The sequence below is a fragment of the Branchiostoma lanceolatum genome, chromosome 1, assembly GCF_035083965.1.
Source record: "Branchiostoma lanceolatum isolate klBraLanc5 chromosome 1, klBraLanc5.hap2, whole genome shotgun sequence".
NCBI classification, from domain to species: Eukaryota; Metazoa; Chordata; class Leptocardii; order Amphioxiformes; family Branchiostomatidae; genus Branchiostoma; species Branchiostoma lanceolatum.
Window position 1 is genome coordinate 18,886,101 of NC_089722.1, and position 17,689 is coordinate 18,903,789.

General features: G+C 42.3%; 2 protein-coding genes across 3 annotated transcripts in view; one reads left to right on the forward strand and one right to left on the reverse strand.

The window, feature by feature from the left end:
* The first annotated feature begins 3,573 nt into the window (after window positions 1-3,573).
* LOC136439382 (uncharacterized) lies at window positions 3,574-6,757 on the forward strand. The gene is made up of 7 exons (XM_066434794.1): window positions 3,574-3,895; window positions 3,988-4,068; window positions 4,659-4,775; window positions 4,952-4,978; window positions 5,161-5,238; window positions 5,586-5,754; window positions 6,056-6,757. Exons 1-7 carry the CDS (start codon window positions 3,746-3,748, stop codon window positions 6,169-6,171), a joined length of 738 nt encoding a protein of 245 aa, XP_066290891.1. The 5' UTR covers window positions 3,574-3,745; the 3' UTR covers window positions 6,172-6,757.
* A 1,351-nt stretch (window positions 6,758-8,108) lies between these two features.
* Window positions 8,109-17,689, reverse strand: part of LOC136439395 (small G protein signaling modulator 2-like) — a 74,852-nt gene continuing 65,271 nt past the window's right edge. For both annotated transcript variants that reach the window (XM_066434819.1, XM_066434828.1), the window contains 7 exons: window positions 16,934-17,377; window positions 15,909-16,033; window positions 15,442-15,524; window positions 15,000-15,109; window positions 12,421-12,517; window positions 11,876-12,043; window positions 8,109-11,284 (listed from right to left, as the gene is read on the reverse strand). In XM_066434819.1, coding sequence (XP_066290916.1) covers window positions 11,196-11,284; window positions 11,876-12,043; window positions 12,421-12,517; window positions 15,000-15,109; window positions 15,442-15,524; window positions 15,909-16,033; window positions 16,934-17,377 — 1,116 coding nt within the window. In that variant the 3' untranslated portion in view covers window positions 8,109-11,195. The remainder of the gene's footprint in view (window positions 11,285-11,875; window positions 12,044-12,420; window positions 12,518-14,999; window positions 15,110-15,441; window positions 15,525-15,908; window positions 16,034-16,933; window positions 17,378-17,689) is intronic.

A 17,689-nucleotide genomic window follows, 5' to 3' on the forward strand; every position in this document is an offset into this window, starting at 1 on the left:
AAAATTTTTCTTAACTTCTGGCGTATATTGCACTGAAAAGTGTGTTTTCTTGGGCGGGTATGAAATGAAAAGAAAACAACAAGGAAGGTGTATTCCACATCACCCTTGGTCTCAGCCCTCCCACGGGTACCTCGGTTGATACACCTTGTATTTTCTAGTAACATACAACGATACATGTAACATGCACAAACACCTACATGTATATACCCAATGTTTAAGACCAACTAGAAAACAAGATGTGAGGAAGGCCATGACCCTAAATTGGTTGGGGATCCATGGCTTTTGTTTGCTTCTATGTGATATTGTGATTTGTAAAAACGACAGAAATAGCAAGCCAACTTTAGCAAGCAGATACAGGATATTCACTCCCCACACAACCATGGACTATTCCTAAATCATCCCTGCTCAATATGGACGATTCCCTAATGACCCCAATGTAAACTAAAAGTGACCATGTTACACCCCCTCCCCCCCTGGAGGAAAAAAATGTTTCCAAACTCAGGCATGCAAAAATGAGCTATTCCAAAACCATTCCTCATGCAAGGATGGACCATTGCAGAATATTCATCCCCAGGAAGAGGTGCATCACCATCTTGGTCCTCTAGTTGTATCAATGTCCACTACTCTCCACTTTCACTTACCCTGATTGTCAATGTCTTCTAGGTTACTAAGGTCTTCTAGATCATGGGGGAAAAGACAATGAGCCGATACTAGTAGTCTCGAGTAACTCCTATACCTACCTATGAGATATCTGTCATCTCTGACATCATCAAAGAAAGTTAGGTGGTAGAACAAGGGCAAATAGATGGTTATCTGACACATCGGTGTGCCAAAAGCGCCTCCCAACGGTTGTAGTTACAACGACAAGCTTAAACCAATGGAAATGTAATACAGTGATACTGTTTTGTGCAGTTATCACGGGGAAAAGATTATCACGAAGATACACGTGCAACCGTATTCTAGTTTTGTTCTAAGATACTGTATATAGTGCACTTCGTATCAAATCTCGTTGATTGGCAAATCACACAGTTCATCGACTGTGGTACCACCACCCATAACTAGGTGGCGCTTCAATACCGCTATGCCATGTATGGCAATTTTCCCGTCGCACGTCGCAAGGACATTATATAGTCTGTATATATATAGGTTTTATATCATAATTTTGGGAGGAGTCGCCATTTCATCTGAATTGCTGGGCCTATATATCTGCCGGATGCCATCGTTTAAAATACAGCCTTGGGAGACCTTGAAGTAGTTGCCACGGCTCGCTTTTAACAACCAACCACATTGGCTCACCCCTAGTCTCACGATTTTCGTACATGCAGAGGTTAGACGCTTTAGGTTTAATAACAGCTAACACTAAAACACTACTTAAAGAAGGGTCACATTGACCCCACAAACTTTTAAGCACTTTGCTACGATCGCAGCACCTGGCGTCAGCTGAGCTACAACAGCGCCTCAACTTTTGAAGCTGAGAGAATAGCTGAGGCCAAGAGGAGGGCCAGGAAAGCCCGGCTGCAACAGAACTGATGAAACCATGCAGACTTGCCTTACACTCTCTCGAGTGGCTGCCAACATGATAACAGCTGAAGCTTCCAAGACATGTTGACGGTAAACGTATCCATATCCCCATCCGAAATGTCGAATGCAATTCCTAACAACGCCCCAGATTGGATATTACAAGAACACCCTTCGCGGCATTATGAAACTTCCTCGAGCTCATACCCGATATAAAGAAACTGACCTGTTTTGTTGTATCATTACAGCCAGTAGGTATACATCTGAGTAATGAGGCTGTTGAAACGTGTTGGGGGCACCTCCTCGAACACGGGACCCCCATAGGCCATTCTACGGCCCTTCCGAACGGCGGTGCAGCTCCTAGCTAGCTACCAGGAGAACCTTCCCCGGATTCGAAAAGCCTTGAAGCTTACAATCTGATGGTCGTGTCGTTAAGTCAACTTGTGGGTATATGTAAATGTGGCCGAATTCAAGTCTAGTTTAACAATTTGAATCCCCCGGCGGCCAGGTTAGCAGGTGCTAGTAATTACACCTGTATATTTGTATATTAAGCGGCAGCACGTTGGGTGTTTGATAGACGTACACTGTAATCCAACATGGCGGCATATAAAGAGCCTGTATTGTGTACGTTACAGTTTTAAACTTCATCTTTCTGGTGTTATGTGGGCCATGGTGCACTAATTATAAGAGCAATTGCAAAACCATACACACAGGTTTCCTACAGTACGTTTCTTCCCTTCATTTTGAGTGAAGCTAGGGTTCTTTTTCGTCGTCGCTTTTTGGTAAGAAAAAGTCCATTTGCAAAAATTAATTTCAAACCAAAAACATTGACGATATCAATTAGCTTACTGTATTTTTGCTGTGGAACAAGACAAAGGTAACGCTCAACTCGATGGTCCCTTGTCTACAGCTGTAGCCTGAGGCTCAAGACTCCAAATGACGAGGTCACTGGCACATGTACAAGTATGGATCCATCAGTATATATCCGCAGCCTTATAGCATTTCCAGGCTACCTTGCTAAGCCAAACGTAACTATTTTTCGCTCAATGTGTCCATGTACTAATACATTTATTGTGGGATTGTTGTGTTTCAAAGACACACGGTGATGTGATAGAAATGTGAGATAGCTATTCTCTAGAAGACCACTGCTCCAATCAACTTATTTTTGCTGTATATCGTTTCCTTGTCGTGCACGTGGAACAAGACAAAGGCGACGCGTGACTTGACGGTCTCATGTCTGTAGCCTTAGGCTTAACTTAAAGCTTGTTCAAGTGATCAGGTCACCGACACAGGTGTGCTGACTGGGAGCCATCAATAGATACCTTGCAGTATTTCAAGGCTACCTTACTAACCAAATCATTTTTTGTTCAGTGTGTTTCTGTACTATACACTTACACTTATGCGGGTTTTTTTGTAGACCTCACAGTTTTCATGAACAGAGATGACGATGCAAACTATCAAAGTCCACGACGTTGCGACGATTGTCGCTGCAAATCGTTTCCTCTAGCCTCTAATGCAGGCTTTATATGAGCTTTGATATCACCATTATATTTTCCTGCTTACAGTGTTACTGTACAGTTGCTGTTACAGTTTCCTGCTAACGACCACAAAATGGCAACGATCAGAATTTTGCATACCCAGTACTATCAGCTAAAAATGGCAATTTGAAGATGCTGAAGAGAGACTGCTATGAAGGCTACGTTTACTTACAATTGTGAGGGAGGGCTGCTCTCGGGTGTATGCTAATCTGACCTTTTGCCAGACACTTGGCTCAAATTGTGCTTGCTCAGATCCAGCATTCATCCCTATAATGTCATGTTAACATTCTACATTTACAAGACGACAAACGTACGAAAACTTGACGTATGGTCATTGACATAGTTACAACTAGTGGTAGTAATGTAGAATCATTTGAGAAAAGCGAATGTTTGAAAGAAGACAAACACAGGTACGCTTTTCTCACCCATACTCCCCCCCCCAACAAACACACACACACATATACCCCCCTCCCAAATTTGGTCGCCTTAGTGTGACATATCCTCATGTCTTTGTGATGAGATCATCCTAAAAATGATGGGCCACAAACTTGGATAGCTCCGCCCATTTCAAGGTAGAGATCAAGAACATATAGCTCCGCCCATCTTAGCTTGGCCGAATAGTCGTGTAGAATATGTCGTTATACTTCAAAACGCTTTGTTCAACAACCTAAAGACACTGTTTAATATTAATGAGTACCCAGAACCGTACCCAACAGGTGTATATATACCGCCCTCAAGCCGCGCTGTCCCATTCTGACCGTGAACTCTCCCAAGTTTACTCACTTCCCGGCTGCAGAAGTTACCTGTTCCTTCACGGCGGCGAGACGGGCAGACGACAGGTAAAAAAAAATTACCTATCGGCGATTTGAATGATGTTGCTGGCTTATCTAACCAATTTCACCCGCTAAATCTACCGATATTTCATTTCCAGGCTTTATTCACGATGACATCCCGCCAGGACGACAAGGTGAACCAAGAAGGCTGCCCCGGGTCCCCAACGGAGCCCTACAAGGTGTGTTAGTATGAGCGATTGAAAATTCACGGTCTAAAACTAGCCTCCTTTGTAGGCCTCCCAGGCGGCGCCGGCGATAATTTTTTTGGGATTGCTGATTCGCGTTTTTTAACTTATCGGGGACAAGGTCGTTTGCTGAGGAACGGTTCAAAGACCGTATTGCGGGTTCCCCAGCAAAAGACCCTGCCCGGGCGCCCCGTTGAGTTAAAAAACGAGAATCAGCAATCCACCAAAAATTATTGCCTGGGAGGCCTGCAAAGGTGGCTAGTCTAAAACGGTGAAACTTTTAGCGATATTGACTGGCAAAACGAAGAACTTAGCTGCTCATTGCTGCAGCTTTGTGCGCAAATGGGATACGTACACATGTCGTCTTGATCTTGCTATACAGGAAGTCTGTCTGAGCGCACAAGGAAAGTGAATTTGCTTGTGTGAATTAATTAGTGGAACATACAATTAGTCGAAACATGCATTACATATTTCAAGAGACGATTGCGTCGCAAATATGAAGCTCGAAATTTATAGCAGACGGGCAAAATGATACGCAAACAGGCTCATAACCTAACTTTTACTGCGTTTCGTCACTGAAATAGACCGGGCAGCAGCAAGCCGAGCCAGGCCGGCTGTGTCGTGTGCGACTCCCGCTCCTCGTCGGCGTGCTGGTCGTGCTGTTGGCGGCAGGGATGGCCCGGGGCCAGCTCCTGTCCATGGTACGTGCCGCGTGACGCTGGTTTGTCAACTTGATTCGTACGCTGTCAGTTTCTGCCCTTATTTGTTTTAGATTTTTGGCTAGATTTTTCATCTAACATTTCATTCAGTTGGACTACTTTGATAGCGCTAATTTCAGATATGGTTCTGATATTTTTTTCTGACATGTTTTGCCTAGGGTGAGTTCAAGGAGGACATAAAGAAGGTATGGCTGCACATAATTTTTGTTTTGCCATCGCATGAAATATTTCCTACTAACGTTGTTGTCCCTTACAATTGAAGCATTTTCCACACCTAAGTATGAAGAATATGACTTTTATTGATTGATGTGAAAGACTGCATGGACTAGGAGTATTCTATCAGTGGATACATATTTTTTCTGTCCAGGGTCTTGTAGCAGTGAAGGCCCCCGGTGGCAAAACTTGCTACATCGTCAATGTGGCACAGACAGACCGTGACAACGAGGTAAGCCACATATATATTTATGACCATTTTCATGTAATCATTTCTTGAAAATGTTTACAACATCCTAGACTATGTATGGATGCATTCGTCAAGTAGCTAGAACTTAGAAGCAATGAGACGACTTAAACATAGCCAAGGTCCCTGTCATTTAAAGTCGACTTGTACCAAGGTATGATGTGAAGAAATATTTCTATTTTGTATCTACTTACTTACAGGAGACGGTATTCTAGATATTTGACACATTATGCTAAACTAGTCACTAATCTTGTATGCAAGACTGGTTCTTAAACAACTTATCTCTCGATTATTGTGGTCCTACACTACTTTGGCTCCCTACCATTTTGCAGAAGGAGGAAGGCGACGGTGGGAAGTTGGCGGTATCCCTGGACGAGACCCGTAAGGACCAGCCCAAGCTGAGCGGGGAGTTAGCGGAGTTCTGTGAGGGCCTGGACCCGCGCTGGGCCACCGCTGAACCGGCGGACAAAAACTCTGATGCCGACGTCATCGTGGAGACCGGTACGTGACCAAACACATGATGTAGTCCCGATTTAGATCAAACCCTCCCAATGCCGTATGGACATAGGAAATCGCCCCAGATAGGGTGGGCGATTGGCCAATAGAATTATCCAGCGCACCAGAGAAAACAAAAGCTGGCTTGTGAGCACTTCTCTGGCGCGCTATTTCTATTGGTCAGGCATCTTACATGTACTCGTTATTGGTTTTCTATCAAGATACAAGTGTGGCATAATGACCCCGCTAGTTTTTTTTACATTTCTGACATCGTTTCACTGTTTTCTATGTACTTCATATACATTAGGTGCCTTCGGTGGAAAAAAGGAGAAACGTCCCAGTACCAAATCTTGGTGGTGGGGGAGACGTCGACGTTGCTGTCGTCGCCGCTGGTGGCCGCTCCCAACGGAGCCTTTGAAATAGGCCCTGATGTGGGAAGCCTTGCACTTCATAGCCACACCTTTTCCCACAAAGCCTTAAGGGTATGGCGTGAAAAAATATTGAGAGTTCATGCAGGCTTTAAGCTTACTAATAGAGATACGTGTTTTCTTAATTTTTAGTGAACTAGACACCTCAGCAAATCACTAAAAGGGATATCGTGCTGCTGCGGACAAACAGGTGATTCTTAGGTTTCACTTTGCTCTTCAATACGTTGTTATCATAGTTTTTTATCATCTCAATTCGTTACCATTCCATTGCCATGTCAGTCTACCGTACGATACCGTATGTATCAGCATGTAAAGGTGGCATGCTTGAAGTAGAAGAAATCTTTTGCTAGCTTTGAAGGAAACATCACCAACAAAAGGATCAAGAAATTTGGGAGTTTTGATATGTATGCCCATTGTGTATAGATCTGCTTCAAATGGTAGCCTTATACATGTAGTTCTTACTGTAGTCGAAAATAGATACAATTGCAGAAACATGTACGGTGAAAGTTTGATACAAAGGAATGACTGTACACATGCCTTCTAGATTATTCCTATTAAAGTAACTCTATGTGCCTCTGCAACCCACTGGTCGTGAAATTACTCTACTGTACTGTGATGATAGATAAGTGCTGTGTTACCGTACGCGTGTACGCAGTAAAATGCCAAACACTGACAAGAAACAAAGGACATACGATAAACAATGAACCCTGACACGACCAAGACGCGGGAAAAGAACAGCGATGACGGAGAAAAGCATAAATGGACAGTGGCGATAGAAAGAGAAGACTGTCGATAATATAAAGTAAGGTAATGTAAGGCATGGCGCTTCTTCATTAGCTAGTAGTGCGGCATCGCTACGGCTCGCGTGTTTTTGACCAAGCACATGCACCGGGTCACCCCTACTCTTTTAGATAAGTGTGTTGGGCTCTTTTACGTGCAGAGGTTTGACGAAAAAGCATATTCTACACATCATCGACCAAAAACCGTAGCCTAAGTCACAGATTCTAGTCGACGATTTGACATTGCCGGTTTTTACTGGAAAAACCTCGAATTCTTATTTCTTCCATTTTTCGTTGTTAGTGATGATGTCGCGATAAGCTGTTAGAAAACGGAAGAAACCAGAAAACAGTAACGTTACTTAACCAGCGAAGTAACAGCAATTCTAAAACGCCGACTGAAGCCTGCTATGTAGGCTAGAGGAAACGATCTGCAGCGAAAATTAGCTCATTGTCGGGGACTCATTCAAGTGAACAGTTTGACTTCTAGATCATTTATCAACAATAGCAAAACCGTGTCCGCGAAACCATTGACCAGAATAACATGTATATAATTATAACCACCAATATCAATGCAAATCTATTTCACAGCAATGTACGACAGACTTGTTTCTTCAACCTGGAGGTCTGGGAATGCTGTAAGTCTTCAGACTTCATGACAACACAACGCTTTGAAACATTGACTTTATAGACAATTAAACTATCAAATCGGGCGTCGCATCTGCCTTTTACTGCAAAAAGAAAGCGATCTAAAGCAAAAGCATCTAGAGCTCAACACACTGTGAGCTCAACAGTTCATTTTTATAGAACGTGCCGTGTCATTTTCTTTAAGGACACATTTACATGTACCTGTAAATATCAAGCTGCACCAACCTCGCCCAGCTTCAATGGAAAGAACAGGAGAGAGAGCACCGATAAGTTGTAGTTGTTCACTTTATTTTATGAGGACATGCCTGAGGCAGTGATGATTAACTAAACTCTGCCAAGCATCCACTTCTGTACCAGCTTTTCATCACGACTTGGTGCTTTAAAGTTGTCATGGGGAAGCACAGCAAGTTCACATATACCGTTTTTGCATTAAGTTACACGTGCCATTACATATAACAATTCACAATCAAGATTTGACAGTTTTCACAACAACATAAACAACAAAACCTTGTGTGTCAAAGAGTGGTTTTATTTCTTTTGCAACAGATCGATACCAAAACAGGCCTAAAATTTACAAACACTAGCAGTTTCACGAATGCAAGCAAATATGGTTTACGACTATCTCATGATCACCACGTGATATACTGTACAACACTTTCATGAGGCACAAGAAACATAAATACATCAATTCTAGGCCTTGTTTAGTAATGCTCTTACGGCATGAAAACCTAAAATACTCAAGAAGTGATCACCACGTTCTATCTAAAGTTGGCCACCGTTTTCTAACGGATAACGTTACAACAAACCTGGTGCGTTGTTGTTGTCCATTATAAATACTGCATTTGGTCAAGCATGATCTCCAAAGCCAAGTTCAGGCTTTTGATATTACATTTCCGGCAGAGAATTCGAAGCCACAGATAAGATGGATCAAGATTCCAATCAGCTACTATAATGGAAGAAGTTAATACATAGACTCTGACATGATTCTTTCACAAAGGCTTGATACGTCCGTGACAAGTTTCATCAGGTTGGTAAAACACAAGATAACAAAATTCTTTTATACAAACAAGTATCATTTACCTGGCCGACGTTTCGGTGACCGTCTGTGACCTTCCCCGTTGCAATAGTGACCTGTTTTTCTTTGCCCTGCAGCTAGGTGTCGCTGCTGCAATATCAAGAGGGGGGTATATGATTGTATAAATGCAGTTACGTTTGGGACCGCATTCTTCACACTGCAGTAGCGACACCTAGCTGCAGTGCGAAGTAGAACCAGTTAGTACTGTCCTCAAAAAGGCGACAGTTGCCACCCAAACGTCGGCCTGGTAGTGTTCAACTTTGTTCCTCAAAGCTTGATGCACTTTGCAGAGATTTTTCTGCTTCACACACCAAGTAGCTTAGACTTTACCACCTTACGTATAGTTACATATCTCTGTGCTAAAACTTGTTGAATGCCTATCTATGCTCCAAGTTTCTACAAGGACCTTTTACACAAAAGCTCATTGGTTTCTGTCATGGCTGAATCGTACAATGTCATGTATTACTTCTATTCTATGCTTCAACTTACATACAAGACTTCTCTTCGAGTCTAAAAAGCCATTAGCTTGCACTCCCTATATCTTGTACATCAAAAATATAATTTTGTCTCCATTTAACCCTGTAAGGTATAGGAGATAGCCTTACTTATACAATCATTGTGTACTCATTAACTTTTTATCACACACTCTTCCTACACCCAAGATGAAATACAGAGCTAATGACTGTATTGTGCATTCTAACAATCTCAATAAGATTTTCTTGCTAGCCTTCCTCTGCTACTTCAAATCGTCTTTCACAATCTCAAAACGCATATATATATAAACCACACATTTAGTGAAGCATTACTGCAATGAAATGTCAATATAATACAACTTACACAAACTTGACCTTTTTGTCAAGGGGTCACATTTATGTATACTGTACAGCACAGAAGCTAGTAAATATCTTCCATTTATACATACAATACTTGAATATAACTGTTACAATACACAAAATATACATGATATTCTATGATCATATATTGCACAAGTTCAACGCACAAAGATATACATGAGGTAATATGTATAAGTTAACAACAATGCACATGTCAAAGTTAACTCTGGGTGGGTATACAGATCCACAAATGTAAGGAGGAACACAACAACCTAGTATCCATGGCAATGAATAGCTTGACAAGATAATTTTATCTATTATCTTTTGTTTGGAGGTTCTGATGTCATGGTCATATTCAGATGTCGGACGCTTTGGCCCTTTACCAACTCAGCCCATAGCTGATCAGACAAACTTGATGCAACACCCTGAGGTCATCTTGGCCCAACATCCCAAACCCTAACCATGGCAAAGTTGACCAGAGTGTTGGGCCATCAGTTAACCTGGTTTTAAAGGGCCAAATTGTTCCCATCTTATTGTATTCCACTGTCCATGTTAAACTCACATTAATCATGTCACAACGTTCTTCCTGAAAATGCACAGAGCAGAAAGCTTCTTTCTTTTAGCTCCAAACAATTTCTCTTGTTGGAATGACAGCTAGGAATGTTCCTTTTGCAGCTAAAGGCACACTGCTGAAGCTTAAACAATACCTTAAACAGCCAGGAATCTTTGCTTTGTATCTAATCTGCTAATGCCACTTGTATATACAGTAGTTGTCTTGTCATGTTACTCTGTGAAAGTTCAGAGTTGTAGTTTATCCTCGATATTGTCATGTTTCCCAATAGAGGATCTAGTGTTATATTCAATAGTTAGAATGTAGCCCACTTTGCATTTTATTGCAACAATTCACACAACAAACAAACAAACAAACAAACAGCTCCAATGCCAAGCAACTTGCCTTTTTGTCATGGTTAATAGTATCAAGAAATGACATTACCAATAAAACTTTCCATCATCGATAAAACTTTCCAAAACTCGAGCTAATCTTTGACAATATTCGATTGCACATGTCATTGAACACCATTAACTTTCAAATGTCAACTTTTAATCAAGCAGCAACTCTGAAATACTAGAGGCCATATTTGTTAATCTCATTTTCATAAAAAAACATGATGCTATTCACTCAAATGGCACAATACCAGTTAATGTTGACATTATATCTTAACACATCTAGTTGGTCTTGACTTCTGTGCAGTCTTTAGATTGAGATGGTCTCCACAACCCGTGTTCTTAGCCGGGTTGGTGGAAAGAGCAGTCCAGTCTGGACTGCAGAAAAAATGTTCCAGTCTGATTAGGGGGCCAAGAAAGCGGTCTGGACTGTACTGCACTTTCCACCAACCCATTCTTAGAAATACCTTATCCCGAAGAAGACATAAAGTGACTCTTCTTCAAGACCATTGAGAAGGAATTGGACTTGAGGTGGTCATATAATGAAGCGTATTTTTCCCTTTTGTATCTCTCACAATGATCATGTTTATGGCTTACAACAAAAGCAAAAGCTAAGAATACGTTGTGTCATTTTCCTCATATAGTTCTAGTACAGTTCAATGATCTCTTCTCATACGTCTGTGTTTCGGTGGGTACTTGTGAGACTTTGGTTTCTTCTTCGACTGTGTTCTACATAAATTATCTACTTGTTCTCGATGAGACTCTGCAGTTCAAACACCAGTTCCCGTGCCCTCTTTAGAACGGCTTTGGCATCATGTCTCTCCGCCATTTCTGCAAAATGCAGACAACAAAATTATTATCAAACTACTAGTACTTTGATAAAGGTTTAATATAGACATCAAACATGAAGGTGAAATATTTTTCTGAGTCAATACAAAAGATACACATTGACAAGCAACTGGATAAGTTTGTTAAACGGTAAGACGTGTCAGTTTTTGTCAGTGACTGAACAGAATCTGTAGTCCACTAGGTATTTGACCCAAACTAGGAAATGTAATTGAAGACAATTCTGGTTCGATTGAAACAGAGTCAATACAACTATATTGCGCCAACAAATGTTAAACAAAATATCAAACTGTCAGTGGTCCGCCATCAAGACATCATATCTAAGTATGTGCAAGCATGTCTAACCCTCATGAGGTGGGAAACGACTGATGATAAAATGGATAGTGAGTGTGAGCGAGTTAAAACCCGTACCGTTGAAGAACACAGTGTTAACCCAGAGGACAGAGGTGCCTGGTGGTCTACCATCAAGCTACCACATCTATAAGCATTAGCACATCTAAGGCTTGTGAGACAGATAACAATGAAGATAGACCGGATAGCGAGTGAGAGTGAGCTACATGTATTAGAAACCCGTACCGTTGAAGAACTTGATGATGTCTGTGAAGTCCATGCTGTTGTCCAGGATGATGTCCCTGTAGTACTCCACCAGGGCCAGCGCAATGAACAGGACAAAGTGCTCCGACGCCAGCGGACGGGCCGTCCAGATCGTCTCCCACACGGAGAACACGTCCTCGTACAGCAGCTCTGTAAGGAATGTTCAGAACATGGCAATCAGAGATGGCAGACTTTGGCTCAACGTACAAAACCCAAAATGTGGAAACATAAACACACACACACACACACAAACTCACACACACACACACACACAAACACACACACAAACAACTCTCTCTTGTCATGTGACAAAAGATACAGATACCAGAAGTTCTGCTGCAGTATCAAGGTCAATGGCCAGAGGGCCCAAAAGTGACTTAGACCTTTGTGTTCACAATACCTACCCACATACCAAATTACATCACAATCCATCCAGATTTTCTTGAGTTATTGTACACGCAAACATACAAACCAAAAACTAATTATGCTGTCGATTAGCATTATGCAGCAGTAATGTGATACAGTACCTCTCTTGAAGTCCAGCAGGAACCATCTGTAGCAGAAGTAGAAGTGGGTGTAGTCCCCGTTCTGGTGCATTAACTCAAACATCTCTGAGTCCAGGATCTATAACATAAAGAACAGATGTCAATGAACTACATAATATATATATATATTTAGTGGTTTGGGGCACCGTTCTTATTAATTTGTGGTAACTTGTTACTAGTATACACTAATAAAATCACTGAAATACCCTTCTGAAAATAAAAGGCTAACCATCAGAAATCTTGAAAAAACATGCCAACCAAAATCACAGCAACCAATATTAGCAACATGCAAATCAGGGTCCATGGCAAGTCCACTGATAGCTTTATGTACACTGATGAAGAACTTTATTGCACGGCAATTGTACACAGTACAAATTAAGGCAACAACTATTAAACATAATACAAAATAGAAGTATAGAATAAAACTTAACATCCTAATTTCTAATACAATCACAATAAGGGCTAGCATAAGTCTTTGATATAGTGTAATGATGTATGCTGGAGTTTGGAGCTAAAAGTGGGTTTACTTGATACAACATGATGATATACATGTAGACAATGTCACCCTGTGACTCTCACCTGTATGAGGGATCTCATGTTGGCAAAGTGTGTGTCCATGGCTCACCTGTATGAGGGATCTCATGTTGGCAAAGTGTGTCCATGGCTCACCTGTATGAGGGATCTCATGTTGGCAAAGTGTGTCCATGGCTCACCTGTATGAGGGATCTCATGTTGGCAAAGTGTGTCCATGGCTCACCTGTATGAGGGATCTCATGTTGGCAAAGTGTGTCCATGGCTCACCTGTATGAGGGATCTCATGTTGGCAAAGTGTGTCCATGGCTCACCTGTATGAGGGATCTCATGTTGGCAAAGTGTGTGTCCATGGCTCACCTGTATGAGGGATCTCATGTTGGCAAAGTGTGTGTCCATGGCTCACCTGTATGAGGGATCTCATGTTGGCAAAGTGTGTGTCCATGGCTCACCTGTATGAGGGATCTCATGTTGGCAAAGTGTGTGTCCATGGCTCACCTGTATGAGGGATCTCATGTTGGCAAAGTGTGTGTCCATGGCTCACCTGTATGAGGGATCTCATGTTGGCAAAGTGTGTGTCCATGGCTCACCTGTATGAGGGATCTCATGTTGGCAAAGTGTGTGTCCATGGCTCACCTGTATGAGGGATCTCATGTTGGCAAAGTGTGTGTCCATGGCTCACCTGTATGAGGGATCTCATGTTGGCAAAGTGTGTGTCCATGGCTCACCTGTATGAGGGATCTCATGTTGGCAAAGTGTGTGTCCATGGCTCACCTGTATGAGGGATCTCATGTTGGCAAAGTGTGTGTCCATGGCTCACCTGTATGAGGGATCTTATGTTGGCAAAGTGTGTGTCTATGGCTCACCTGTATGAGGGATCTCATGTTGGCAAAGTGTGTGTCCATGGCTCACCTGTATGAGGGATCTCATGTTGGCAAAGTGTGTGTCCATGGCTCACCTGTATGAGGGATCTCATGTTGGCAAAGTGTGTCCATGGCTCACCTGTATGAGGGATCTCATGTTGGCAAAGTGTGTGTCCATGGCTCACCTGTATGAGGGATCTCATGTTGGCAAAGTGTGTCCATGGCTCACCTGTATGAGGGATCTCATGTTGGCAAAGTGTGTGTCCATGGCTCACCTGTATGAGGGATCTCATGTTGGCAAAGTGTGTCCATGGCTCACCTGTATGAGGGATCTCATGTTGGCAAAGTGTGTCCATGGCTCACCTGTATGAGGGATCTCATGTTGGCAAAGTGTGTCCATGGCTCACCTGTATGAGGGATCTCATGTTGGCAAAGTGTGTCCATGGCTCACCTGTATGAGGGATCTCATGTTGGCAAAGTGTGTCCATGGCTCACCTGTATGAGGGATCTCATGTTGGCAAAGTGTGTGTCCATGGCTCACCTGTATGAGGGATCTCATGTTGGCAAAGTGTGTGTCCATGGCTCACCTGTATGAGGGATCTCATGTTGGCAAAGTGTGTCCATGGCTCACCTGTATGAGGGATCTCATGTTGGCAAAGTGTGTCCATGGCTCACCTGTATGAGGGATCTCATGTTGGCAAAGTGTGTCCATGGCTCACCTGTATGAGGGATCTCATGTTGGCAAAGTGTGTCCATGGCTCACCTGTATGAGGGATCTCATGTTGGCAAAGTGTGTGTCCATGGCTCACCTGTATGAGGGATCTCATGTTGGCAAAGTGTGTCCATGGCTCACCTGTATGAGGGATCTCATGTTGGCAAAGTGTGTGTCCATGGCTCACCTGTATGAGGGATCTCATGTTGGCAAAGTGTGTCCATGGCTCACCTGTATGAGGGATCTCATGTTGGCAAAGTGTGTCCATGGCTCACCTGTATGAGGGATCTCATGTTGGCAAAGTGTGTGTCCATGGCTCACCTGTATGAGGGATCTCATGTTGGCAAAGTGTGTCCATGGCTCACCTGTATGAGGGATCTCATGTTGGCAAAGTGTGTGTCCATGGCTCACCTGTATGAGGGATCTCATGTTGGCAAAGTGTGTCCATGGCTCACCTGTATGAGGGATCTCATGTTGGCAAAGTGTGTGTCCATGGCTCCGCCGTGTGGGAAGTTCTGTGACATTCTCTTCATCAGCTGGCAGAAACAACTGTATGTCTTCGCCTCTGTTGGAGTGATGGAAAAACAGTCACTACTCAGTTCATTTATAATTATTGTCTTTTGAAATTTTATGTGCATTTGGTATTACTAGGCCAGTTCTTAAGCCCTTCAACGTAATGCACTTGATCACTGAAGGTATGTATGAGACCATGGTAACACAAGATTGTGATAACCTTGCTTGTGATTTAACTACGGTAAAAACCAGAATACTGCAAGAAGGACCAGCAAAAAACAGGAACTCTTCTAAATCCTTAAACACTCATCCAGCAGCCCTTGAAACTGTACAGAAATCTATTGACAACTAAGCAAAGATGTTAGAAAACCCCAGAAAACTCACCATCATCCAGTATGACCAGTAGAGGTGCAGCCAGATCACACATACCCTGTACATACCCCACCTCCATGTGTTCCCACACATACCTGGCAGCGAAAGGAGAATACAACAGTTAAAATTCAATTTTTGTCTCTGAAATTACCAATTTTTTAAAACATTCCTTTTCATGATGATCCAGATAGATCAGGGAGCTTCTTACGAAAGGCTTTTCACATGGCAAAGTTTAAACCACCAGTTTTCCATTACTGCACAATATGTGAACTTTTAAGACCTTAAAAACACCGGAACCACTCCACTTTCCCCTTACTGCGAAAATAAATCGCCACAAACTTAAAGGCATTTGCATACATCAGATAATTTAAAACAGCCAATCTTTGCTTCTCTTGTATACAAATTGGTACAATCATCATGGCACAGTTTTCTTTTTAGTATACCAGCTATAATGAGTTATTATCAAAAGGTGTACTCACGTGCACATGATGTTCCTTAGCTTCTCCAGGTTGATGGGAGTGAAGTATGGGTAGTTCCTGTCACAGCGAGCCACGTCCTTGTCTATACGGTGCAGGTTCAGCCCATAGTTGTCCAACAGTTTTGTCTATATGAAGCATTGATAATGAATCAAATAAATACAAGCTTTTAAGACTGTAGTAGATATGCTTCATACATCATCTACCATATCTATAGCACTTCTTACAAAACTTATAGCAAAATTTGGTTTGTTCAAGAGTAAGAATACATTAGATACATAGAAAAGCATTCAATACATTTTCATGATCAGATGCAGCATACATCAAATATGCAATTCATTTGGAAATTATTAGGTGTGCACATATTTTGTATGCACATGGCCTATTCTATAATCACATTCTTGTGTATCTTTATGATTTTTGTTTAGTTTCCCAAATTTGATCCATTCCCTGTGAAACAATTTGTTTGCAAGTCTGGGTTTTCTACCAAAGTTACTACCAAAATAGGAAAACTTTCCTGCCACTTGATGTCACTGAAGTGGAAGGCACTGCAAGTTCAGCACCAAGGACAAAAACAGGAGAGATCCCATATAACTATTAGTTTTTCTTTCAGCTTGGCAATAGGAAGTTGTTATCTGTAGGGATGTTGTGTCATGCATTTCTTTTCAGAGTTTCCTAACTTTGAACCAACCCCTGTGCTCTGTAAGTGTTGTCTTTGGGTACCACCACAATGATAGCCTTTAGAACCATGATCCATCCAAACTAAAAGATCCTAATGTATAAGAGTTAAATGCAGGGCTGTCTCAAGGATCCGTTCCTCTGCCTTGGGACGAAAAGTTGCTTGTGGGGACAGAAAAATGTTACCCCATCTGTGCAAAAAATCTCAACTTTGATGCATGAAATTGCTGAAAATGTATTTTTGTAAGCATAAAATTATGAATCTAACATCATGTCGAGCTCCCAAACAATGAGTGGAAGAAAACAAAATTCAAAGTTGGAGACAGCCCTAGACTGAACTTTTTGCTTACATCATAGTCACATCCCTGTGTGGACTCAGGAGAAGGGTTGCGGTCCATGGGTTCCACAGCGAGTGTCTCCTGCTCATTCATACAGGCTGAGATCTCCTGGTCTCTCTGGTCCTCCTCATCCTCCTCATCTACGGTCGCCTGTCTATCAATGTTGATCATCTCATGGCTTCTCTTTATCTTCTTGTTCTCGTTTTCATCTCCCGGTTCCTTATCGTTGACGCTCAAGCGCCCGGCGTAGTCGACGCTGTCGCGGTCGTACGTGCTGCATGAGCTCCCGATTCCCTCATCGATTTTATCAGGACCGGAGCTGACGCTCAGGCCCTTGGGGAGTTCCACGGTGTGGTTGATGCCTTGTATGAATTCTGGACTTTCTGAAGAGGAGTCGACGCTGTCCTTCTTTCTTGCACGAGACGTCTCGTGGTTCCCTTCATCGTCTTCGAAAACCTGTGGAGGTGTAACACACGAGAATGGTTCAACACTGAAACTCAACTGTATGTCCTACCTACCCTCTTGTTTTGGCACCATAGTAGTTAGATTCTTTTAACCTTATATACTAGGTACATGTGCTTACAGCACCAGAAACTGTTACTTTACAGTTGACATTCTACAGTAATCACCATACGCTGATTTAAGCCTGATAAACTGAAATAGAAATGATACAAAAGAGTTCTAGAAGATTTTTCAAACTGACAAGACAAGTGAAAAAGAGTCTAGAAGAAGATCACCACCACTTTTTCTTCACCTTCATGCACAAAA